The 25,683-nt window shown below is 45.1% G+C and overlaps 2 protein-coding genes and 2 non-coding genes across 4 annotated transcripts in view; 1 reads left to right on the top strand and 3 right to left on the bottom strand.

The window, feature by feature from the left end:
• The window catches only part of MPP1 (MAGUK p55 scaffold protein 1), a 31,823-nt gene extending 20,077 nt beyond the window's left edge, over window positions 1–11,746 (top strand). Inside the window, exons 5-12 of the mRNA XM_014729317.3 lie at window positions 591–659; window positions 3,647–3,843; window positions 5,028–5,134; window positions 6,656–6,736; window positions 7,564–7,644; window positions 9,297–9,499; window positions 9,719–9,793; window positions 11,232–11,746. Coding sequence (XP_014584803.2) covers window positions 591–659; window positions 3,647–3,843; window positions 5,028–5,134; window positions 6,656–6,736; window positions 7,564–7,644; window positions 9,297–9,499; window positions 9,719–9,793; window positions 11,232–11,408 — 990 coding nt within the window. The 3' untranslated portion in view covers window positions 11,409–11,746. The remainder of the gene's footprint in view (window positions 1–590; window positions 660–3,646; window positions 3,844–5,027; window positions 5,135–6,655; window positions 6,737–7,563; window positions 7,645–9,296; window positions 9,500–9,718; window positions 9,794–11,231) is intronic.
• Window positions 11,747–13,057: 1,311 nt separating this feature from the next.
• Window positions 13,058–25,223, bottom strand: DKC1 (dyskerin pseudouridine synthase 1). The gene is made up of 15 exons (XM_005614671.4): window positions 24,963–25,223; window positions 24,149–24,216; window positions 23,609–23,695; window positions 22,102–22,193; window positions 21,698–21,882; window positions 20,998–21,062; window positions 20,495–20,621; window positions 20,135–20,265; window positions 19,573–19,716; window positions 17,677–17,797; window positions 16,704–16,822; window positions 16,062–16,165; window positions 15,474–15,582; window positions 14,379–14,507; window positions 13,058–13,958 (listed from the first exon to the last, which is right to left on the bottom strand). The coding sequence occupies exons 1-15, from the start codon at window positions 24,976–24,978 to the stop codon at window positions 13,893–13,895; spliced, it is 1,563 nt and encodes a 520-aa protein (XP_005614728.1). The 5' UTR covers window positions 24,979–25,223; the 3' UTR covers window positions 13,058–13,892.
• On the bottom strand, window positions 15,663–15,794 carry LOC111771698 (small nucleolar RNA SNORA56). Its single transcript, XR_002805625.1, has one exon. It is a non-coding gene; the product is annotated as a small nucleolar RNA SNORA56 (small nucleolar RNA).
• On the bottom strand, window positions 19,905–20,038 carry LOC111771696 (small nucleolar RNA SNORA36 family). Its single transcript, XR_002805623.1, has one exon. It is a non-coding gene; the product is annotated as a small nucleolar RNA SNORA36 family (small nucleolar RNA).
• Window positions 25,224–25,683: the final 460 nt, after the last annotated feature.

Genomic DNA, 25,683 nt, shown 5'->3' with positions numbered 1-25,683 from the left:
ATCACAGTGCAAATATATAAGGATATATGTTCAAGGATGTCTGTTGCAGCAAACTGTGAAAACACCTGGCAACAATTGACATGCCCAATAATGGGGAGGATGGCTGAGTAGAGATCGTCGTGTATCAACCTAGAAGTCTGTCCATGAAGTAATGCTAAATAAAACAAAGCAAATTAGAGAGTAATACATATATTCTAATCCCATTTTCGTTAAAAACAGAACAAAATACATACATATAAATATGTATATATGTGTGTAAATATTTGCAAATGTTTTTGTTTGATATCTGTGTGCCACGGTTCATTTTAGGTACTTCTGGGCCCTTTTCGGGTCAAGTGTGGAGAGGAGGGAAAATCATTAGCCTTTTCTTCATTATTCTTTGTCCATCTCCATGTTGTTACAGTGGTTTATGGGGCACATGACACTTTTGTATTGAAGGAGGAATTGTCCTACAGAATTTCAAAGTGAAGATGGCTGTTGGAAAAGAAAAAACACATAGGACTTTGAGAGGGGAAAAATGACTTTATGAAACCCCAGGTCATCCAAGTTAGTTTTTCTTACAATTTAATTTCCCTTTTCTTTTTTAATAGAAGGAAACCAAAGGAATGATTTCATTAAAAGTAATTCCCAACCAGCAAAGTCGTCTTCCTGCGCTACAGGTAAGTGGCACCATTCTCTCTGTTGTGATGATGGCAGGATTCGTGCCCAGTGTTTGGTTCTTTGAGATTTGATTGAGGTCAAGTGATTCTGACTTTAAGGTCTAAATATCTCACAAGTGTAGCTGCTTGCTGCTCTCTGAACTAAACTAACATCCATTGCAAACAGGCAAGCCTTCTTTCTAACCACTGCCTGTTTGTAATGGATGTGAAAGGAAAGGTTAATCTCCTCTTTATTACAACGTCAGGAGGAAAATGGGCAAAGAGAATGTAAAGATCATTCACAGGAGGAAAAACACAAATGGGCATTGAGCATATGAAAAAATATCCAATCTTACCAGTCATCAAAGAAATGCAAAATAAAATGTGTGCGATACCAGTTTTCACCAAACGAATTGGCAAATATTTTTTAAAATAGTAATAGGGGCCGGCCCGGTGGCACAGCAGTTTAAGTTCGCACGTTCTGCTTCTTAGCGGCCTGGGGTTTGCCATTTCAGATCCCAGGTGCAGACGTGGAACCGCTTGGCAAAAGCCATGCTGTAGCAGGCGTCCCACGTATAAAGTAGAGGAAGATGGGCATGGATGTTAGCTCAGGGCCAGTCTTCCTCAGCAAAAAGAGGAGGATTGGCAGTAGTTAGCTCAGGGCTAATCTTCCTCAAAAATAAAATAAAATAAAACAGTAATAAGTAGGCCCAGCGATAAACAGTGCCAAAGGAAAGAGTCTTAAGCACTTACTCAGAATTCATTGAGAGTCTACCATGTACAAATGACTTTGCTAGAAAATGGAGGTGATATAAAGAGAAATGGGTACATTCCCAGTCCATAGAGCTCCTCGTTGGTGGAGGAGAGAAATAGCTTGGACAGGGGGTTGGCAGATGAATGGGGAAGAGGGAGTTTTTTTAAAAAAGTAACTCTGAAGTTTCTATCGCAGGTTACTTCAAGTATGATGGTATAATTTTCTTTTTAAGTGAAGGTTTTAAATTGGCGTTTTGGTACATGTGGGCATGTATACAACAAAGTACACAAATCATAAGTATACAACTAGGTGAATTTTCATAAACTGAACACACCCATGTGAGCAGCACCCAGCTCAAGAGACAAGACACGCCCAGCCCCCTAAGAACTCCCGTGCCAATTTCCAGTCACCACAACCGTGACTTCTAACACCAGAGACGAGTTTTGCCCCTTTTTGAAATTTATGTCAGTTGAATCATACACTGTGAATTTTCCTGTGTCTTATTTCATTCACACAGTATTGTGTCTGTGCTGTCACATGTAGCACCAGATGACTCCTTCCCATTCATCTGTTATGTGAGATGCTGTGGAGGGACTTCTGGGTTGCCAGCTGTTTTGCTCTCACAGCTAGTGCTGCTGTGAACCTCCTTGTCCCTGTGTTCAGTGGAGACCTCTGTGCATTGCTGATGAATTGGAGGGTATGGTCATCTTTGCTAGTTGTATCATGTTACATTCCCAACTGCACTGATACAGATCCCAGTTGTTCCATAGCCTCACTGCTACTTAGAATTATCTGGGTTTCTTTTTTAATTTGGGTATTGTGGTGGTGGTATCACATTATGATTTTAATTTGCATTTCTCTGATGGCTAATGAGGGTGAGCTCCTGTTTATATATGTTTTTCTCCTTTTGGATGTCCTCTTTTGTAAAGTACCAGTTCAAGGCATTTTCTTACTGATTTGTAGGAGTTCCTTATATATTCTGGATAAGAGTCTTTTGTCTCTTCCTCTGTGGCTTGTGTTTTTATTTTCTTTGTGGTCCTGTTAAATGAGTTGGGAAATGCCATCTTTTTCTGTAATCTGTGTTTGTATGAGATTAGCCTTATTTCTTCAAGTAATGAAATAATGTTTGGAAAAATTTACCATAGAAGCCATCAGGGCCTGTATGTATGTGTGTGTTTAGGGGCGGGGTAGGAGGTTTTCAATAACAGGTTCAGATTCTTTAATAGATATATGAGTGTTCATATTTCAATTTCTTGTGCACTTTTGGTAAATTGTGTTTTTCAAGAGATTTGTCAAATGTATTTCTGTGAAATTGTTCATAATGTCTTATAACCTTTTAAACATCTCTAGTGTCTCTACTGATCTCTGCTAGGAGATTGTGTCTTCTCTGTTTTCTTAATCAGCCTTGCTAGGGGGTTCTCAATTTCATGAATCTTTGGAGAACCACTTTTGCCTTCGTTGATCCTCTAAACTTGATTTTCTGTTTCATCTGTTTCTCCTCTTTCTCATTTCTTTCCCTCTTTCTCTGGGTTGGATTTGCACCCCAAATCTTTGTAACAGAGGGAACCAGTATGAAATTCTGATATAGTTTCTCCCAGTCTTTTTTTCTATGTATAAATAGATACTTTTTTTTAACATTTCAAGTATATGGGAGGTATTGTTTTTGTTTAATGATATTCTTATTTAATGTTGTATCAGCAGCATTTTCCAAGGGCATTAAACATTTTTCTACAAATTGATTTTTATAGTCGTGTGGTACTATATTCAGTAGATGGCCATATTTAACTAATTCCCCATTCTTGGAAAATTAGGTTGTTTCCAATATTTCACTCTTATGAATAATGCTGTGGTGAACACACTTACCCATACATCATAACTGACAACTTTTCTGTAGAAGTGGATTGTGGGGTCAAGGGGTATCAACATTTTAAGACTTTGACACATTCCTATTTATTTAACATACTCATAAAAAGATTTTTCAGGGAAACACATGCATTTCAGATAGTAACTGCTTTGTACTCCAGGACAGACAACTTAGACCCAATAACCACAGACATGTGGACCCAGAAAGGCATTTTATGCTTTCTTGTTAGAAGATTCAGGCCTGACCCCTCTACAAACACAGCAGTGACCAGTTCCAGTCACCTCAGCATTCCGACTTCGCTCTGTTCTTGCCTCCCTGTTGTTCACTTGATCCCGACCTGACTTATTTCCAGCAGAACTTTCTACGGACATGTGCTGCCTTCTTTTTCAGATGTTCATGAGAGCGCAGTTTGACTATGATCCCAAAAAGGACAATCTGATCCCTTGCAAAGAGGCAGGACTGAAGTTTGTTACTGGGGACATTATCCAAATCATCAACAAGGATGACAGTAACTGGTGGCAAGGGCGGGTGGAAGGCTCCTCCAAGGAGTCAGCAGGATTGATCCCTTCTCCCGAGCTGCAGGAATGGTGAGCTGCTTTTGTACAGGTGGAATTTGCAGATGGAAGGGACCCAGCCCTGCCACAAATAATCACTTAGCTTCAGCAATCTACCATCTTGTGTAGTAGTTTCTGTTTCTCAACCAAGCTAACCTCTCAGTTTCCCTGGCATGATGGGTTGATATGCTTGACTAGCAGACATTACAGGTAAAGGAGCCTAAATAGCTCTTCATTCATTTGTGGGCCTCTATTTTCCTCAAATGCTTTCCCTGTGCAAGTGACAGCACTGGCGCTGGAGCCCTCCCTGGTCTCCTGCCTCCTAGGCCGATGCCCTTCTGAGAAGATATCTTCTGAGTCCTGTAGAAAACAGTCAAATTTTAAATGTGTCCTTTATGCAAATTAACGGGACATGGAAAAAATAATTCCTGTCCCCAAGTCAGACGGTTCACTGACTGCTTAGTACCATGTGGCCCTAGGAGTGGTAGAACAATCCTCCACACAACACTTCTAAGTGATTCCACATGTAATGCTGGGTTGCAATGAGTATTTCTTTTAAAAAATGACATCAAATAGAAATATTAGAATTTATTTTGTGTAGTAATAGAAGGTATTGGTTTATGAAACTGTTGTTTTAGTTGTATATATGCTGTGTGTGTATGTGTGTTTTATAGGTGTCTGTGAGTAATACAGGGTTGCAATATACAATGTATTTCTTATATTGATTTTGGGTCTTAAAAGTTCAGAAACCACTGCCCCAGAGAAAGTGAGTAGTTTGTGGGTTGCATTTGGAATCTGCTGAAAGGTACCGGATGCAGACTCCAGGAGACCAGGTTCACCTGTCTGATGGCAGCCTATGATGTGTGATACTCCAAATGGCATGACAGGCACTTTCCAGACATTCTATCCAGCTCCCACAGCTGAAAGAGAAAGAGAGACAGAGAGGCTGAGAGATCAAGAGTGGGGTCTCAGAGAGAGAGAGACACAGAGAGAGTGAGGGGCTGAGATGGGGGAGAGGATGAGTGTGAAAGGGGCAATGGTAGAGACATACAGGGGATGAGTGACTTGGGGAGGGTGTGAGAGAGGAGGCAGATGGGTCTGGAGGGTGAGTGTAGAAGGGAAAGGGGGTTGCCAAGCCCTGTCTCAGCACAGGCGATTGACCCTGGGGCTTTTACACCGAGGATCTGCTGACATCTTTGGTCATCTTTTCCCACTAGGCGAGTGGCAAGTGTGGCTCAGTCAGCTCCAAGCGAAGCCCCAAGCTGCAGCCCTTTTGGGAAGAAGAAGAAGTACAAAGACAAGTACCTGGCCAAGCACAGCTCGAGTAAGCTTCCTGGCCTCCTCTCTGCCATTTATTCTTGTTTTCTTTTGTTACATCGTCTTCCCAGGCTCACTGCCACTGGAGATGTCTCATCACTTTCACTCTCTCTCTAGTCTCTGGGGTTGCTCAGATCTTGCAGTTGGTCATGCTGATGGCACTGACACACTGAGAAGGGTCTGGAAGGCTGTTCATTTGGTTACCTGAGGGGTGAGGGTTATGAGCAGGTGTGAGCAGGCCACTAGTCTTCCTTTACATGTACTGATGGTACTGATGGTACTGATGATGGTGACTAGCATGTTTTCCTAAGAACTAATTCTGGCTTTGTTTTTTACCTACCATGGTTGGAAATATACTAAAATTATAAATGGGATCAAGTAGATTGTAGATAATCAATAATAATCTACCACTAAGCTATCATTTATTAAATGCCTCCATCCTGCTGTGAGCATTCTAGATAAAGACAGGAGCATGAGCAAATCACGGAACCTGAAATCGCCTGGCGTGTCGGGAGCCCACATGGAAGTAGACGTGGCTGGAGTATTGATTGGGGGGGGTGCAAGAACGCATGCCAGAGAGAGAGGCCAGGGCCACGGCCTGAGGAGCCTCGTCCGCCCTCTGTAGTGTCTCTGTGGAGTCAGTGAAGGGTTTCAAGCAGGGGAATAATGGGATCAGCTTTTCATTTGCATCTGTCTCTTTGGTATCAATGAAGAAAGAGGCACACTGTGGGAGGCAGAAGGGGTAGAGTGTCAGTACAAGACCTGGGTTTCCATCTTGAGCAGCTGGGTCGGTGATGGCGGCACTGTTCCTGAGATAAGGGCCATTTTAGGCAGTACGGGGAAGTGACAGAGATAGTGTTGGAATTGCCGAGTTCTCAGTGTCTGGAGTCAAGGGGGTCATCAGGTCACTGAAACTGTGGAGAAGACAGAGAGTGAAAGGAAGAGGAGAGTATGGGGTCCAAAAAATTAGAGTCTGACTGACCAATAGAGCCATGTTGAGTTCAAATGGAGGAGTTGGGAAAGCCAAGAAACAGACCGAAAGGAACTGTCTGTGATCCTGAAGCAGCTTATTCTGATGTTCTAGTTCATCACGATTCTTTATCAGTACCTCCTGTAGCTGTCCTTGACAGTGTGCTAGCATGGACGTTTGGTTGCAGCCATCATCATCCCTTGGTAAGAGTAGATTAAGTTTAGTTTGCCCGCAAAGATCGGCTCTGAGGCATGGAGTGGGGTTGTTAAGGGTCCCTTTGCTTCCCTGGCTCCTGCAGCCTATTACCTGCCAGAGTTCTCCTTTCAAAACCTAAGTGGGATCATGTCACTCCCTTGCATAAAACTCCCTCATCACAGTCTAAAGTCCTTCCTCCACAACCTCCTGGCCTCGGCTGCCTTCACTCCCTGCTTATTAGGATGCAGCCAGGTTGGTGGGGTTTCACTTCTTTTCCCGCCTGGCTCTTTCCCACGTCACGGCCTGGACCACTGTTCTCCCCAGCTCTGGAAATGAACATTGCTTGGTTTTCTTTGTCTCTAGTTTTTGACCAGTTGGATGTTGTTTCCTATGAGGAAGTTGTCCGGCTCCCTGCCTTCAAGAGGAAGACCCTGGTGCTGATCGGTATCTTGTCATTGCTTTGCTCGTTTAAGTACATTTCTATCCTTATTTTCCTGCCTGTTTCATATAACCTCCCTCCCTCCAAAAAAAAAGGCAGTGAGGAAGAAAAGAAAAAAAATGAGGTCTTCTCTTGGGTTCTCCATATAGAGCAGATTAAAGAATTTTCTGAGTCCTTACCATACAAGGGAAATTAAACCTTACAAGATTTTCAGCAACTGATTCTTTTAGGTCAGCTTTGGTGCTGGCAGATCCTAAACTGGGTTTTGTTCTTTGTCCATCTGTTTGGCAGTAGGAGTGTTCTAGTCCTATGCTGTTTTTTTTTTTTTAAGTACACATGTTAGAGTGCTGTTAAATAACATGGGAGGCCCTGAAAAGTATTTTAGTCATCCACATGATCCCTGGCCTTGAAGTGGAATGAGTCCTTGTCCCAATCCCAGGTCCATGACCTTGCCTCCAGTGGGTGGCTCACCTCCCTGTCTTTAAAGTTAAAACATTAGTTGGTTAGATGATCTGTTTGAGGGTTCTGGTGAAATTTCCAGCAAAAACACTGGCTTAAATTCAGTTCCATTAATTTTGGAGAGCTCAGTAAGGCAAATATCCTTAGAAAATAAACAGAAAACCCCATGCCTTAGCTGTTCTGAGTCCTGACCCTTAGGTCTTAGAAAGAGCTTCTTCCTTGAACTGGGACACAAGGGCCTGAGAGATGAAAACCCATATCCCATTCCTACTCCCATCCCCACCTTTGTCTTTGGCGAAAGAAATAGAAGCCTTCATCAGAATCATGGCAACCCGGTTTCTCTCTTCTCAGCCTTTCTTCTCTCCCTACACAGGAGCCAGTGGGGTGGGCCGCAGCCATGTTAAGAACGCCCTGCTCAGCCAGAACCCGGAGAAGTTCGCATACCCTGTCCCGTGTAAGTAGCTCTGGGGGCCTCAGAGGGCAAGTGAGATACCATAGGAATCTTTTTCTTGTGATTTTACTTTTAAGTGTTTGATTATAAAAATAAAACAATTTGGAAAGATGTAAATTTGTGCTTATAATCGCTCCAAATAACAAAGTAACTAGGTTGTTTTCTTATAGTTCTCTTCTGTGCTGTTTGTCTACATAACAGAAGCCGTAGTAAACATTTTTATCCTGCTTTTAAAAGTTAAAGTAATATGTTATTAAAAACTTATATTACTTTTTTCATTGCACTTTATATTTTAAAGATTTTCTCATGTGCCTAAATCACTTCGAGAATTCTCTTCCATTCCACTGAGTGGCTGTACTGTAATTTCCTCAGGTCTCTCACTATTATTTGATGTCTAGGCTGCCTCTAATTTTCATGAAATGTTTTTTAAATCAAAGCAGTGTTCAGAAAAGGCATAGTCTCAGCAGCAGTCCCTTTAGATAGGAGGGAAGTTGGATAACGTCCATCCCCAGCAGTGGATCTGTGTAGTATGATTGTATATGTTCCTGGGAAGAGATACTGCTGATCAAAGTCAAAAACCGATTCTAAACCTGATGTTAGTACTTTTTGGTTCCTTGCTTCTCCATTTTTCCTTTAGGGACATAGTGAGACACTGGAGGCAGAAAGCAGATGCCCCTTGGTTGAGGAGTGAGTGAAGTCTGGAAGTAGAAATAACCCATACAGGCTCATTCATCATCAATAAGTTTGAATGAGAAGGGAGATAGAAAAAGAGGGTGAGAGGTCAAAGAAGAGTCATTGTTTAGTAAGATGGAAAGAAAGAGATGTGTGTATGGCTGTGGATGGAGGAGAAGGAGCCCACTGAGAGAGACAAGCAGATGATGTGGAAAACAAGGGAGGTGTTCAGTGAAGGTGGAAAGCAGGAGAGGTCTATGGGGGAGGGGTGGGGAGGATTGTTTCTCAATATCTGGGGCATATTGTACTCAGAGGACAATTTATATGAGGAATAGCAAACGTTGTGACTTAAGGACATAAGTTTAAACCAAACCAAAGGATTCTTCCCAAGCTATGAAAAGGAAACTTTAAATATACTTCCAAGAAATCCTGACTATAGCCCATAGATCTGTTTTAAACATATTTCCAGGGACCAGCCCTGTGGCCTAGTGGTTAAGTTCAATGTGCTTCACTTCAGCAGCCCAGGTTTGGTTCCTGGGCGCAGACCTATACCACTTCTCGGTGGCCATGCTGTGGCAGCAACCCACATACAAAATAGAGGAACTGGCACAGATGTTAGCTCAAGGACAATCTTCTTCAGCAAAACAAACGAACAAAATTTCCTACTGTCATTTCTCCATTTCTGAGCTTCAGTAATCCTGGTGTTGGTGGTTGAGAGATGTAACTTCATATAGGGAAAATGATGATGGGAATATTCTACGTTGGGCTTTGCTTCTTTAAAGTTAAACGTGTTCTGGATGGACAGCAGATTTCCTGGTCTGCATCATCATCTATCATCAGCCATTCAGGATCCCATGGGAGAAACCCCTCTATTAAACTCTGCACCAATGGCAGTTAGGCTTTCAGTACAGACACCGTGGTCTAAGCCCTTAGGAGATGGCCAGGACCCCGAGTTTGTCAGGGATTTGGTTTCTTGTGCACAGATACAACACGGCCACCGAAGAAGACTGAGGAAGATGGGAAGGAGTACCACTTCATCTCCACAGAGGAGATGACGAGGAGCATCTCTGCCAATGAGTTCTTGGAGTTTGGCAGCTACCAGGGCAACATGTTTGGCACCAAATTTGAAACAGTGCACCAGATTCATAAGCAGGACAAGATTGCCATCCTTGACATCGAGCCCCAGGTGGGTAGACATTGAAAGGCAGAAGTGGATGATGAAGAGGTGCTCAGGTTTGCTTCATATCCTTTCAGTGGGGTCACCTGGAACAAGAACAGTAGCACTGGAAACAATGGAAATAGGATTGGACTTGGTGAAGCCCAAAGATGCTTATTAGAAGGAATCCAGCATGACAGCTAACTCTTTTTTTTCTCTTTTCTTCTTCCTCCCCTTCCTTTTCTCTAGACCCTGAAGATTGTTCGGACAGCAGAACTTTCACCTTTCATCGTGTTTATTGCACCGACTGACCAGGGCACTCAGGTGGGAAAGAGTGGTTTGTGTGGGGTGGGTGGGGGTTCACTGTCCCAGCCTCTCCAGACTGGGACAGCCATCTATATCATTGGCTGGAGTACTGGCTGGAGCTCAGCTTCAGCTTGTAACCAAATCTCCCATGAGCTTCCTGGCTACTGTTGTCCTCCTTCCTGTAAGGCCGAGAAGCCAAAGGGCATGTGCACATTTGATTCACTCAGCAGAGTTATTAAACCACTAGCTAGGCCAGTGCCCATGCTAGGTAACGGGGACAAAACAAATCAGACATAGTCATTCTAGAAGTGCTCAGGGTCCAGTGGCAGAGATGGACAATTAGACATATCCTGACACTGGTGCCACACAGGCTCAAGTAGGGCAAGCAGGGGGAACTGTGAAGGACAGAGGTAGCACTGAACCCACACTGGGGTGTGGTATGGCTGTGGGGAGAGAGGGAGAGGAAGGAGGCCAGGAATATATTGAAAAGTCTCCCCTTGCTCCCCACTTCCCAGTTGCTCCCTGCTCCACACCCACCCAATGCACACTTTGCAGCACCCTGCTGTCTCACTGAACACAATGGAGATCTTTCCATATCAGTGTGTAGAGCTTCTTCAATCTTAGTAGGTGCATGCTGTCCCATTGCATGTATGTAGCATAATTATTTAGTTTCACCATTCCCTTCTTGATGGCTGTTTGGGTTGTTTTAAAACTTTATTATAAATAATACTGCAATCAATGGCTCTGTACATATGGCATTTCACGTGTGCAAACAAATCTGTAGGCTCCATTCTAGGCAGAATTGCTGGGTGCAAGGATGTGTGCATTGGGAATTCGGAACTCAGAGTGATTATCTGGGAGAGTGCCTGCTTCCTTGTGCCAGGAGCATGTGATCCAGTTTTCTTTTTGGCCAATCTCAGTATGTTTTTGGTGGGTTATTGGCCTTTTTCTTATTGATTTCTAGAAACTCTCTATTAGGGTAATTAGCCCTTTGTGATATCAGTTGCAAATTTTTCCCAATTTGGCATTTCTTTTGGTGTGTATTGCTATGCATTTTTACTTTTATGGAGTTAAATTGTCAGTCTTTCCATGGCCCCTGGTCCTGAAATTGCAGCTCTGGTGGTTGCTGAAATGACTCTCCATGTTCAGAGAGAGAAACTGGGAGATGCTGGTCAAGTCCATGTCATCTTGATGTAGCTACTGGACTTCCAGACAGCTGATTATCTATAATTGTGGTTAGTTTCAGATCCTGAGAATTGCAGTGTTCTTAATTGATTGCCTCTCCACGCCCTACTCTTAACATTCACCAGCAAGGTCTTCAGGGTTTGTCTTTAAGCTGGTGATTCGGAGCTGGGCAATGGTCACAATCGACACCTGCTTAAAACCTGTCCCTGGCCGCTCAGGCTGGGCATGCTGTGGCTTGCTTCATCCGTGGCTCTTTTGCTCTTCTTTGCAGACAGAAGCCCTGCAGCAGCTGCAGAAGGACTCTGAGGCCATCCGCAGCCAGTATGCTCACTACTTTGACCTCTCACTCATCAATAATGGCGTTGATGAAACCCTTAAGAAATTGCAAGAAGCCTTTGACCAGGCATGCACTTCTCCACAGTGGGTGCCTGTCTCCTGGGTTTACTAAGCTTGCAGAATAGGGGAACTACTGTATGCCCCTCTCCAGCATTTGGAACTCCATTCGCCTTGCTGTAAGACAAACAGGGTCACTCCAGCTAGTTTTGTGTCAGCTTCCAGCTCTCTACAACTATCCTAATTAGGCCAGTGGGTGTCAGTCCTGTTCAAGCTCCTGAGGGGCTGGGCTCTGATTTTCCTAACACTGGGCATTTCATTTGTCTTTACCTTGAAGAAAGCATTTTTAACTGCAACTCTCTAAAATGCCAAAATGAAGTCGCTGTGCAATAGGATGATGTCTGCTCTAGGGAAACCCTCAAAAGCAATAAAAACGCTGTATTAAAATGTCAATGATTTTGTAACCGAGTACTTATCTGTGCTACAAGCCTTTGCAAAGGGAAAGGTCTCCTGATTTAAGCCCCTGGAGGATGGGCATCAACACCAGATGCCTCTCCTGGGTTCCTAAGTCTCCCTCAAGCCCGTAACAATCTTAGGAGTCTAGAGATCAGAATAACCCAACCTCTCATGTGTGGTGTCCGTGTCAGGTAGGGCATGATCCGGTACATTATGAGTCTCTGTACACATACACACATATGTGTGCCATATAAAAATACCTTGAGAGCAAAGTTCTAAGGGGATCGTCCAATTTCTGCTTCATGGGAAGACTGCTCTGAACTCATCTTTGCTTCCTCGTGCATTGGCCTTGGTTATGACATGCCTATCAAATCTTTCCATTTTTCCTCCTAGCAGCCACTCCTTTTAACTTTCTCTTTATTCTCAAGTCATGGTTTTCAGAGAGCCCACACAACTGGCTGCTCAGATTAAATCAACATGTCTAGAACTCAATACTCCACTCCCTTGTTCACATAACCAAGTCTCACATCAGCCCTGAAGAGCTAAGATGCAGCTGCTAGGATTATAAACACTTGTGCCCTTGAAAATGCCTACTGCAGGTCTCCCGAGGCTGGTGCCCATGTAGAAAGGCAAAGATTGACTTATCCTGAACAGGAACTCACTGCAGACATTCATTTAACTTCCTGCTAAAACTTGCTGGAGGAGTAGGGGGAAAACCCAGCCTCTGGGCTCAGCTGTGCAGCCCATGCTCAGGATCCCGGGCACCAGAGGCAGCTATGAGCCAGCACTGGGGTGCACTCTGCACACCTCCCGAGGCCTCTCCTCACCACAAACTGCTCCTCATATTCTTTCTCAGTTTTTGGTACCAAATTGAAAGCAATCTCACCAAGGCCTTTAGATCCCCCCAGCTTCCTTCTCACCACTCACCCAGTCAGCAGCACAAGCAAAAGCCTCAGTGGGCTCCCACCACTGAGTGTGAGCCAGTAAGTATCTGCAGATACTTGAAGACCTGTCAAGACCTGGCTCTTATGTGTTTCCTGAGGCGGCTTCTAGGCATTCCCCTTTTACCCCCAGACACCCTCACTGGCATCTCCTGCTAGGCCCACTATGTAACACTTACACCTTTCTCCTCAGTTATTTTGGAGATCACTTAATTTGTGATGATTCCCTTTTTGTTATCTAATCAGTATCTTGAATGAAGATTCCAGAGTATTTGGTCCCATACCAGATGATAGACCCCAAGGTGAATGTTGCAAGACACAGAACTAGAGAAAGAAAACTAACCAAACATAAAGGAAAAACATCATATTTCAAATAGGACATAAAGGTCCCTAGATTTTTAATCAAAATATTTTATACTTTTTGTTCTATTAGTTTGAGATCACCAACAATTAGAAAATCCAACAGAAATGCTTTAAAAACTTAAGTAAACTTTAGTTAAGTAAAAATTACAACCTTCTTCTCCCAGTAATGCATACTGCATCCCTTGAAAGTAAATGAGGGTTAGAATAAGAGAACAGAGGAATAGTTTTTTGGCTTCTGTCACAAATGCAAGTAGCCGGATGGATTTGGGTGCCTGAAGAAGTGCATAAGGGATGGACAGACCAGAGGAGGACTGCAAATAGCTGACAAAATGGAACACTGCGAGTCCTTGCCAGGCCTATATCCAGAAGGGAAATATGGGGTGACAGAGGTGGCTCTGACACCTCAGAGGACACTGAACATGATTGTTATATTTTTACTTGCTCTACACCAGTCCACCGAGCAGACTTAACTTTTACAAACTTTTTAAATGGAGTGGGAAGCAACCTAGGAGAGGACTATGTCAAAATGGCCACCAGGAAACAGCTGCTGATGGTTACTGGGCAGTGCTGGCTCTAAAGGCAAGGCTTCCCAACTCTCCCAAGCAGAAAAGTGGGTGGCATCAAACCTGCCTCCTTCACCCATATCCTTAAAACAGGACAAGATGGGATGACCACACCAGGTAACATCACTGAGGTCTCAGGCAGCAGCTAAGATGTGCTGGATCTCTCCTTTTTCTGGGACCTATGTTCCATTCTCTCAAGAACAAAAAGAACTATGTTTTCTCAACAAGGCTTTAATTTCTCCTCCCAGCTGGACAGAATGCTTAAAGTGGTTTCCACTACTCAGAAAGCATTTCCACTTTTATTTTCTTCTTCTTCTTCTTCTTTTTGGTGATGTCACTGTCCTAAGAGAAAGAGAAAGCAAGCTCACAGCATCTGCTAACAGAACCATTGCTACAGTCCCAAAAGGAAATCAGGGAAGTTCTACCCAATCAACTGAGCCTTTTCAGGATCTGTAAGGATACTCTGGGTTAAGGAAATTTTGCACATTAACACAAGTCCTGAGCTTTTCAGTGCTGCTGCAGCAGGTCTACTTTCACAAATGGGAGCATTCAGTTTCCCAAGGTAGACATCTTCCCCACCCACCATCAACAGAATTCTAACTATGAGCAGTTACTATAAAATGCCAGGGCCTGGCTCTGTCCATCCCACGGAGGCGGGGGAGGACAAAGGCACTCCAGGAACACAGGGCAGTGCCACCTGAGCAACTCCTTCCTCTCCAAGGACTGAGCGAGCCCAAGTATCCTGAAAGTGCTTATACACACCCTGTCTCCCGGCTCGCCAGCACTCTCTAGAGCAGCCTTGGTCTTCTTGTCTTTCTTCTTCTTCTTTTCCTTCTTGATCAACTGTGGAGACACTGGAGATGTCTCATCACTTTCACTCTCTCGCTTCCGCTAAGGCAGAGACAATTGACCAAATGTTAGCTCTTGGGCAAAAACGGATGAGAAAGCTTCAGTAAATCAAAAGGTGGGAGCCACCAGAAAAGATCCTGACTGGATCCAACAAGAAATTTTCTAATTATGAACCCTGACAGAGCCTTGGTTTACAGAGGATTTGAAGTGGTCTCATTCCCAAAGACCAGGAAGCCATCGGCATGGCAGGAGCACCAAAGTAGCAGTGCAGTGCCCGGGGGCTGAAAGGCCCCAAGCAAGCCATTTTGCTCCGGGCCTAACCTCCCTCATGTAACAATCTAGACTACCTGCCCTCTAGGGATGCTCCCCACAAGTCTTCAAGGCAGGCAGGCAAGCCAGGACTTCACATCTCACAGGCCCAAAGCAGGCCAGGAGAAGCTCTTCTCAGATCCCTCGTTTCAGGTCATTCACTGCCACCCAAGGTTTTGGACATGCCATTCTATGCTCTAATGCCAGCGGTTCCCAACCTTAGGAAGTGGAGCTGCCACCACACGCTTTCCTCAGACTTTTGAAACACTAAGCCAGTGCTCTCTAGAGATGTGTCGGCCTCAGGTCATTTTGCTCCCTGGTGAGTTTTGTTCAGCTCCAAGTGTCACAGCCTCTGATTTCAACACACCTGTGCCACCAGTTGACCCAGAGTGAGGGCCAGAATAATATGCAGTGCACCCCTACCCTGTTCGGGTGTTGCTGCCTCACTGAGGTGGGGGCTGAGCCCACACTCCTCCCAGCAGATACAACAGGGAAAGTGATTTGGAGACCGCAGAGGCTAAACAAATACACCTGGGGTACGAGATGATATCACCTCAGTGCACACTGTGCACCGTGGGGGCGGGAAGCCCTGCTGAACTGAGCCAGCACATGCCGCTGGACTGCACATGGTCATGGAGATGAGCAAAGCAGAAACATCTCCCAAAGCTCATTCCAAACTGATCACAGCACACCACTCACCTTTGGGGCTTTCACTGCTTCGGCAACTACCTTTGGAGTTTTTACCACCTCAGCAACTACCTGCGGAGCTTGTGCTGCTTTGGCCACCACCTCTGTCTTTGCAGAATCACTGAAAGAGGGGAGGTAGCAATAGGTTAGATTCATTGAACAGCTTTCCATGGAGGTACTGCTGCCTCCTCAGTTTATCAGTGCTATCCGGCAAGTCTAAAGCCACCATCAAAATACTGACGCTGGACAGAAGAAGAACTCACCACTTGCTGTTGCAGACTGACTCCCTCTAGAGTCCCATGACCCAGACTAGAAAGGGATAACTGTCTGCTGTGCAGGCCCCAGCCCCTAACTGGCCCAGGCAGTCAAGGTGAAGCACCTGCTGCTACCTTAGAACCCCCAAGGCCTCATGAGCCACCAGAGGCTCCTATGGTCCCACATTTAGCAAGTTTCTCCCAAACTAAATCTGTCCCTTCCCCATACCCAAGCTCCAGGACCCTCCTCACTTGTAACTGACGTACTCATCCAGGTGGCCAGCATGCTGTGTCTTCCCCTCTGGGCTCTAAATCCTCCCACCCTCACTACAGTGGACATCCTCACCTGTAGTCGACATACTCCTGTGTCCAGGCAACAGGTGTGCTCTCCGTGGGCTTGCCGTGCTTGTCCAGAAGGCCCTGCTTGATCATCAGCCTCTTTTGACTTGCCTGGTGGAGCATGAGGGTTTCAACATCAGAACAGTGTCAACACATGAAGCAGGTATTATGACTGCACACATACAACAGGAGCAAATATGGGACTTCTCAAAGGTCACAAAGCTTATTATTGTATTAGTGAGAGCCTCTGCAGTGTCACTTTGTGGCACACCTTCCCCACAGGGCCTTTGCACATCCTGTTTCAGCTGCCCTGGACTCTTCCCTCCCCTCTTCACCTCATCAACAACTCATGTTACGTCCTTCGTACTGGCATGGCTCAAGCTAAGATCCCTTACCCAGATCCCCTACCTAGGTCAAGCCCCTCACTGTGGACTCTTGAGTGACAGACACCTCTCTGCACTCTGTGATAAGCCCTCAAGTTGGCTGAAATTCACCATCCCATTGTGTAATGTGAATGATACCCATCTGCTTCCCCTCGTCCAACTGAAATCTGGTCTCAGACGAGCCCGTTTCTACTCACTGTCAATTCTCTAGAGCCCAGGAGACGGCAAGGCTGTGGCAGCAGGGACACACACTCAGTCCCACTTACCTTTGGACCTAAACCCCACTTCCGAGGGTAAGTGTCTCTCTCCATGATCACTCTCTTGATCTTGGCTACTATACCATGATCGCAGGTAGAGATCACTGCTGTGGTCATTAATGCAATAGCTGCAGGCATTGGGAAGAGATAAAAGAATGATCTGAAGGGGAAAGACTCAATAACCCATGAGCCTGAATTCCACTGTTCTATACAACTTTTTAAAACCCATTTAAAACTCTAAGCTCTACTGCCTTGAGGTTTTCTTCTTTGAAATCATGTTAAACTTATCAAGATAAAAAAAATACTGGTATTAATCACACTAATAAAAATCAATGCTTCTTAGATCTTGGGAAACCTCTTAATAAGTGAATCAGAGCTACCCACTTAATGTGCCAAATTTGCACCAGAAATAAAGCATGTCATCAGCATCCCTTTTCTCAGCTGTGAGCAGGCAAGAGAGCCATGGAGGGCTCCATCTCCACAGACAACAGCCAGACCGGAAGGGAACACCTCAACAAGGTACCCTAAAGAGATACCCATCAGGCTTGGGGCTCAAGCCACACACAGGGAACAGCATGCACACCTGCTTTGGGGCCATGGAACATGTGAAGCTTTAAGGGACAATCCAATAGCAGCTAAAGTTTTACAGGTTCACTGCTATAAGCAGACAAGGAAGAGACTAATGGCTGTCCATCTCACTTGCCATGGACATTTATTCCCCTTCATTAATGAGTTCCTCTCTTCCCACTGGAGGGCCAAGCTGCTGAGACATGGCCTCTAAAAGCAGCCAGTGGGACAAAGGGAAACCCCACTTACCTCCTTGCCTGTGCCTGTCTGACACGGCCCTTTGCTGTGACCACTCCCAAAAGACCCCAGGTAACACAATGCTTAGTCCACCTGAGGGGCCAGGACTTTGAGGACTTGCTCTTGGTGAGCCTGGCTGTGATGGTGCAGAAGGGATGAGGGTGACTTCTGCTCTTACCCATGCAGATTGCTTCCCCTTTGGTAGTGATGACCACGATCTCCTGATTGACTTCAATGCCATCCTCGTATCGGAGAACACCTGGAAGCATGATCTTTGCCCCATAGCAGATTGCATTCACCTGCAAGGATGGCATCACCCATGAGAGGCCAAGCCACTGCCCTCCATCCCACGCCCACACCAGAACAAAGGAGGACAAGGGGGAGGGTGCCTGTGAATGCTCTCCCACCTGTGAAATCCCGCTTATGAAGGGACTCAGAATAATAGCGACCACCCACTGTGTGCTAGGGGCTTGGTACATGTGGTCTCAGAAAGGTTAAAGAGGACTTCAAAAATAGCTGCTCTCTGTATGTCCATGGACTTAAAGGTGTTTTCTTCTTAAACCAAGATCCAGCTTTAGTTTTCCTTAATTGCTCTTCTCTATTCCTTATCGTTAAGGGAAAAAGTCTAAGAGAACTAGGAGACCTATTAGATTTATTAGGCTCCCAAAGTAACTTGCAAGCAAGATTACCGAGGCCTGTTGAACCAATTATACACAAATTTTGACATTAAGTTATAGGCAAAGAGGTATAAGTTAAGGCCACCTCTTCCTGAGTTCAATGGCACTCAATGCATCCATCTGCCTTGTCCCATCTTGTCTTCACTCAGAAAGATCTCTTTTGCCGACTATATTTCCACCCTCCCCTTAAATTCACCCAGAAGCCACCAGTTTAACCCCAGCATAAGGAGGGTATATCACATTTATGTTGTTCTATGTGATTAAGTTTTTTCAATCATTTTAGTATACCTCTTTTGTCTTTTAACTTTAACATACAAAACATGCAAACATCTGTGTAATTTAAGATTTGAATATGAATGATCAACCTCAAATTATTAAATGTATACAGAAATTTATACCCTTCAGAACTAATTTTTATTGTTACATATTATTTAACAAAAATTGATTATGCTCTTGGCCACAATTACAATGTTAATTTATAAAAGCCACATTGATCACAATGTCATTAGTAATAACAAGGCTTTTTACAAAATTCTGGACTACTTGGAAAGCAAAACTCATCCATAAATCACTACTAGAGAGGAAACCCAAACTGACACCATTTTACATATTTACTTGCGTCATTAAGACAACTACTCTCGATAATAAGGTTATTTAGTAAATATGCTAAGAAAAAAGACTCGATAAGCTCAGTGATGTTTAGGTTTCATAGCCTCAAACTAGAATTTAAACAGGATGAAACTTTTCATTGAAATCCCTAAAACAGAAATAACCTCTCTGAAACTCTCTAGTCTCAACCTTTTATCCCTATCAAAACAACCTTTTCTACCAATCATTCAGATAAATCAAGGTTTCTCAGGCACAAGCAGAACTATCAGGTTATAGGAGGGCAAATTTTATGTACCACTGACAGTCTATTTCTTGAACCAAGTTACTTACTATGGGAGAACTCTTAAAGTAAATGTTTAATTAATTTGCCTTAGTTTGAAATGGAATTAGACCTAGCATTAAATTTTCACTTGAACTCAGTATGTTTGGGTTTTGTTTTTCCTGAGGGAGAGTGTCCCTGAGCTAACATCTGTGCCAACCTTCCTATATTTTGTATGTGAGTCGCCACCAAGTGGTGTAGGTCTATGCCTGGGAACTCAACAGGCCGCTGAAGTGGAGTGCGCTGAACTTAACCACTAGGCCACAGAGCCAGCCCCAATGCTTCCATTATTAACCACAAAAGGATCCAGTGCCCAATCTACAAAAGTTGAAAAAAAGAAAATAAACCCAAAGGAAAATATAAGTTCATGACATCATGTTTCACATCTTTAAACAGAATGAAGTTTTCAGAACATGGACCATGTCTCTCATCATTTTGTCCAAACGTAGTCTTGAAACCCAGAACTTACTGCACTGTCTTTCATAACCAGCCGCTTATGAGATGTCAACAGCTTTTCCAAAGGGTAAACAACTCGGCGCAGGTAACTCTCATCCTTGTGGTTGTCGTACAGCCACTGGGCATCAAGCACGTCATGCATCGTCACCATGTGGTCCTGAAAGGCAGCCATGTATGGAAATTATTCAGTGTCACTGTATCTCAGCCCAACAGACCCCAAACTTCCAAAAACTGAATGAATTTAGTCTTGTCTGCTAGTCCAAGCTCATCTGTCTTCAGTCCCTTCAGAATCACCTCTCTTCTGGACCTCTTTAACTGTAGATATATTTAAATCTAAGCAGACACTTTTGTAGGCTGGGAAGTAAATGAATAGAGCAATGCTTTCTATCCAATCATGCCCCCTAGCCCATGTTTCAATGTTCCAAAGTTTAATTAACAGAACAGGGAAGCTACCCTGAACTGAACTCAACGCTTTGGAAATTGCCTTTTCTAGGATGTGAAGCAGGTGGCGTTCCACCAAGGGATGGAAGATATTAAGTACAAGCTCTAATGCTTCTAGCTCCACAATGGTGTACCTTTTCGCTCATGACTCCAGAACGAACTCTCCGAAGTTCCTGCATCTGACCGCCAACTCCCAATAACAAACCAAGGTGCACACACAGCGTCCGAATGTAGGTGCCGGCCTCACAACTCACCCAAAAGATTCCTGATACACACACACAAAAGCAGCACATATTTTCCAAAGTAAACACATCACCAGTTGAGAAACCCAAAGTTATTCTCTGAGCCAGTGAAACTAGAGACAACACACATAGGCCATGACTCTACCATACACTAAGGGCATCCACTTTTAACAACAGAATACAACTCTCGACAATGGATTCCATGTGTGGTCTGCATCAATTCAGTTGCTCACAGGCCTAATCTTGACCCACCTAATCTTCTTTCAGGGTCATACTCAATCATCTTGCTCTCATAGATGGTCCGCACTCGGAGCTGCCTCTTTACTGCAGCAATAAGTGGGGGACGCTGGAATAAGGCACCAGTCAGAGTTTCCAGGGCCTGAGAATAAGCACAAATGAAAATAAAGACTCTCATTAGATGGACTTTTCAATAAGATCAAAGGGAATATCTGGCGAGTTTAAGGACACAAATGAAACACAAAAGGTTTCTTTCAATCATTTAAGATCTAAAATGCCCTTTCAAGTTTTACTTTCTTCAACTACGCTGAGATGGCTCAGGGCCATAGGACCTTCACCTCAGAAGACATGGCTGGAAGTGCCCCTACCATCTGCAGTCACCCATCCAAGATGGCCAGGACAGCCCAGTGAAAAGAGCACGAGAAAGGCCAGCCAGGAAAACCAACCTGTCTCCAGCTGTCCAGGGGCTCAGAGACCCAAGTCGCCAAAAGGTGACCTCCTTACAATTACAGACTTACCCTAGAAAGCTGAGTACCCCCTTCAATAGCATTGTGCAGCCGGACAATTCCCACATACTCTTTGCCTGAAAAATGACAAAAGAGTAGTCAGGTGTGGCCACTGAGTTTTCTGTATTTTTTATATGCTCACATCACTCTCATTTTGTGCAGCAGGGAAAAAGCAAGCAATTTGACCTCCTGTTTCTGTAAAATTTGCAATAAGACAGATTTCATGGTGTGTGGATGTGGGAAAGGAATGAAGACACTGTCTCTCATCAGGTGTTCAACTTTTGACGTGCTGACAGGGACAGTTGGACTACCCAGTGTAGAGCCTGCCTGGAAAAAAATCCTTTCTAAGATCAAGCAGGAAAGTTCTCCCAGATGAGAATGAGGGAAGGGCACTTCAGGCAGAAGCAGCAGTGCGGAGTTAGAGGAGCCTGGAGTGATAAGCCTAGAGCTGGAATCAGACACAGCTTGGCCTCAGTGCCAGGAATAGATCTAGTCAGCCCGATGTGCACAATCCTAGTACCCGGAACTCCAAGAAAGGCACACCCACCAGGATCTGGCAGAGGACAGGAGGTATAAACCAAGAGTACCCCTGCTTAGAATTTTTTTTTTTTTTTTTTACTAATGAAGAAATCACTTCCAAGAGCCAAAATGGAGAAAGGAAAGGAAATGCAGAAAGCCTTCCAATCTCCAAGTAGCCACCTCTTCCACATACCTGCACTCTGTTGTGATTTCACCAAACGAGTGGCTCGTTCTATGCACACAATTAAACAGCCCGTCACCTTGGGATCCAGGGTACCACTGTGTCCCGTCTTCTCCACCCGAAGTATTCGTCGGATCCAGGCTACCACCTCATGGGAGGAGGGGTTGGAGGGCTTGTCAAGATTAATGAAACCTGTCCTAGAATGGAAAAAAAAAAATTAGTATGCCATCAGCTCTGGTCCTCTAATAAAAACTAAATCTGAAGAGCAAAAAAGAAGAGTTCACCATGGGTACAGGTTATGAGATATTTAGGGCAATGTCATTCTAAAATGCCACTAGCTCCTTGAATAACTGATGTGAAAGGGTCATTTTGAAAAGAACATAGGTTTGAACAGTGCTTGCTCCCAACACACCTACCTGATATAGTCCCCAATCTCCCTCTTCAGAGGATTTGAACCACAAGGAAGGGGTGTATAATGTGTCGTCCTTACATTTAGCTTATCAAAATTCTAGAAAGCAATGATACAACACAAAACAAACTTAATAAACCATTAACATACATAAAACAAGAATCTGCACCACCATCAACCATAATATGGTTACCCTTCAACTTCATAAATTTGGATTTTGCTCATTTATTTCCATTATCTGCTGTGACAGATTGTTAAGCCTCCTTACATACTGGAAAAATCACCCATATGGGTAAGAATAACACAAACTTAGCACTCCTCTAGAAAGAGACTTCTTGGGGTACTACAGCACAGACTGGGCTTCACTCTGAGGGCTTATGAATAAGGACTAACTTTGATTTTCTCAGGGACAAAAGATAATCAAATTGAGACTGGCAACAATGTTTCTCAAACAGACCAGCTTGTTCCTGCTCCAGATGCTCCAATCTCTGTTCCTTTTTCACTCTGCTTTCTGAGGCTTGAGGCTCAACACCACTGGTCTGAAACAGCTCCCCTCAAATGAAGCCCATCTTTTCTAGCACCCAGTTTAGTTTTGTCATGGTACTTACAAATAGCAATTATTTTTTAACTGTCTCCCACTCCTAGATTTTAAGTTTCATGAGAGTAGGGACATCATCTACCTGGTTCACTAGCATATCCCCTCGGCTTACAATAGAAAAGCAGATGCTATCTAAATGGCCGACATGTCTGGCAAAGCAGAAACTCAACTGTGTTGAGTTATGTAAGCTGATTTCATTCTTTTACCTCATTCACACACGCTGGTTTATTAAAACACTTCGTCAAGGGGTTTCTCACTAACTTTTTCTACTCTAACTTTTCCTCCTAATTTCATAGTAGGTGCCCATTAAGTCATTTGTGAAACTTGCAATTCATCTAGTTACCAAACTACCCTATTTAAAACACAATACAATAGTTAATAACTTCTACAAGACATGTTAAGGCCAGGCACTGTGGCTAAAGACCTTTCATGGATTACCTCCTGCAGCCCTCAGCTTGCCTTCCTAAGAGAAGACATTATGACCAAACAGCCTCAGAGAGGTTAAACAACTGGCGCAAGGTCACACACTGCCTGACCCAGCCTGGTCTGGCTTCAAAGCCCATGCTCTCAAGCACTAAAGCAGTCCTACTCCAAGTGTGGCCCACAAACTGGTATAGGTCTGTGAGGTGGAGTTAGGTACAGAAACCAAGAAATAATAGTTTATGAACTTTAACAGCAGTTTGACGTTGTTGTGGGATCTTAACTGTATTCTACAACACTGTCAGATGCATTGGAAATGAAAAAAATGATAATGTGGTCCTTCACCTCAGACACTTTCAGGACCAGTGCTTTAGACTATCATCTACCATTTCCTAAGTCAAGGACGCTGGCATTAAGCACTCTTAATCAACTGTTTAACACTTAGAGATAATGTAACAGCCAGACACTGAGCTGGTGCATGATCTTAACCACGTACCTTTAGCAACAGGGGCCACTGAGATGTGTCCAACTGAGCCACTTTGGATTCAGGTTTGATAAGAAATTCTTCAGCATGTTGTATTTCCTTGCACAGGACAGAAACACACTGTTAGACTTCTCACCTGATTTTGAACAATTCCATTACTACCACAGAAGTCTATGCCTTTAAAACAGAAAAAGTGGTCTGTGCTGCTTCCCTGGGACGTCCACAGGAAAAAGAAAAATGAACCAGGAGCTCCAAACAGTAAGGGAAGTACCACCAAGATGGGCACAGCTGTTTAAAGAGAAAGAGGGTTGGTGGGTCTGCAGGTGAGATGATAAAGAGAATTTCAGGGAGAGCAGCTGGTGCGGCCAATACCATTTAGCAAACTACACCTGATAGGAGAGACTCTAGGTTGGCTGGGCTTGTGTGGTTTTACATAACGACCACCCAATTCCAGCCCATTCCTTAGAAATCTTTAGAAACAGTTCTTTTTTGTAATTTGTTATCTAAGTAACGTTTTTTAGTCAAAGCAAAGGAAAATGTATTCCTACTCACTGCTACATCTTCTTCTGGTAATGACTTCCGCTCCTTTTTCTTCTTATGCTTCTTCGGCAAAATAAATACTAAAAAAACAAACACAAGATTTGGAAGTTCTCCCCGAAAATAAAGGCAACAACGTTTAAAACACAAAACGAAATCAGGGCAGGTAGGAAATGGATGCTTGGTCTAGAATTACTGAAGAAAACAAAATGTGTACGGCCAAATGCGTGGGCTGCGCGGCTCCGGCTCCCACCGCCAACAGCCGCACGTGTCGGCTTCCGTTCCGACTCAGCACGTGGCCCTGGCGGGGCTTAAACATGCTGCAGAAGCGCTCGACCCGCTGGCCTGAAAGTTCCATAAGTGACCGCTCGACTATCCCCGAGGGCTTGTGGCCTCCAGAACTTTCTTGCGACTCGGAGCTCCGCCGGAGGCCCCTCTTCTTCCCCGCTTGTTCCCACCACCCTCTACTCCCTCAGCGCGTGGCGCCGACCGCGGCGTCCGGGCTGGCAGCGGCTCAAATACTACTAGGTCTCCCGCCACCGCGGGGTCGCCGGCACGGCCGACGCCTTTCGACGGCGACAGGGCCCTAAGGGGGCTGTGCTGTCCACGGGAGGTCCGGCCCTCGAGGCACCACATCACCGCGAGGGCCTCTCGCTCTCTTGCCCTCAGTCCTGGAATCAGGGCCCAGAGGCAAGGGCGGCAGGAGGCCCGGCGACTGGAGCTAGCGGAGAGCTCGGGCCCCGACGCCATCCCGCACCACTCCCGGCTCACCGAGCCGGCCCCAGCTCGGGGCACCTGGCCCCGCCAACCGCGAGGGAACGACCTTTACCTTCCGCGTCCGCCATATTACCCCGAAGAGCGTGCAAGCCGCGTGGGCCAGAGCCGAGGGAGCGACCACAGACTCCCGCCGCCGTCAGGCCGCGCCGCTAGGACCCGCCCACCTGTGCGCCGCCCTGTGCGTGCCGCGCCGCGGGGCGGAGTGAGGCAGAGCCAGCCTGGGGGTGGGGCGGGCAGAGCTGGAGGCGCGCGCGCGCGCGCACAATCTCATTGGCTGGCTCGGCCCCTGTGTTAGTGCGCCCGCGCGTGCGCTTTGGGCCTCGCCCCGCCCCCCGGCGACTGGGGCTGGGAAGGCATGCGCAGCTGGCCTCCGCGGGTTGTAGCCTGTGGGCGTGACCCTGGCTGCTGTTCACACACCTTAGCTGAGTTTAAGGCAGGCTTGGATACTCAGACACTTGGCCGAGCGCTCTGTTAACGGTAGCTCCTTGCTTCCTCTTCCCCACCCTTGAAGGCTGGTGTCGGATCAGTTCCGATTGAAAAATGAGCACGTTGAAGCACAGAGAGGTTGAAAGCCCCTTTGCTGCTTGCAATGCCCATCCAGCTGGAGCGGTGCCGACCAATGGGAATAGAGTGCGGAGCCACTTGTGGACTTTTACATTTTCCAGCAGCCACGTGGAAAAAAAGTTAGAAAAAGCTGAAAAAGATTTTAATAACGAATTTTATTTAACCCAGCGATCGGAAATATTAACGTTTCAACACATAACCAATATACA

This window comes from Equus caballus, chromosome X, assembly GCF_041296265.1.
Source record: "Equus caballus isolate H_3958 breed thoroughbred chromosome X, TB-T2T, whole genome shotgun sequence".
NCBI lineage: Eukaryota > Metazoa > Chordata > Mammalia > Perissodactyla > Equidae > Equus > Equus caballus.
This window is presented reverse-complemented; position numbering and strand designations above follow the sequence as displayed.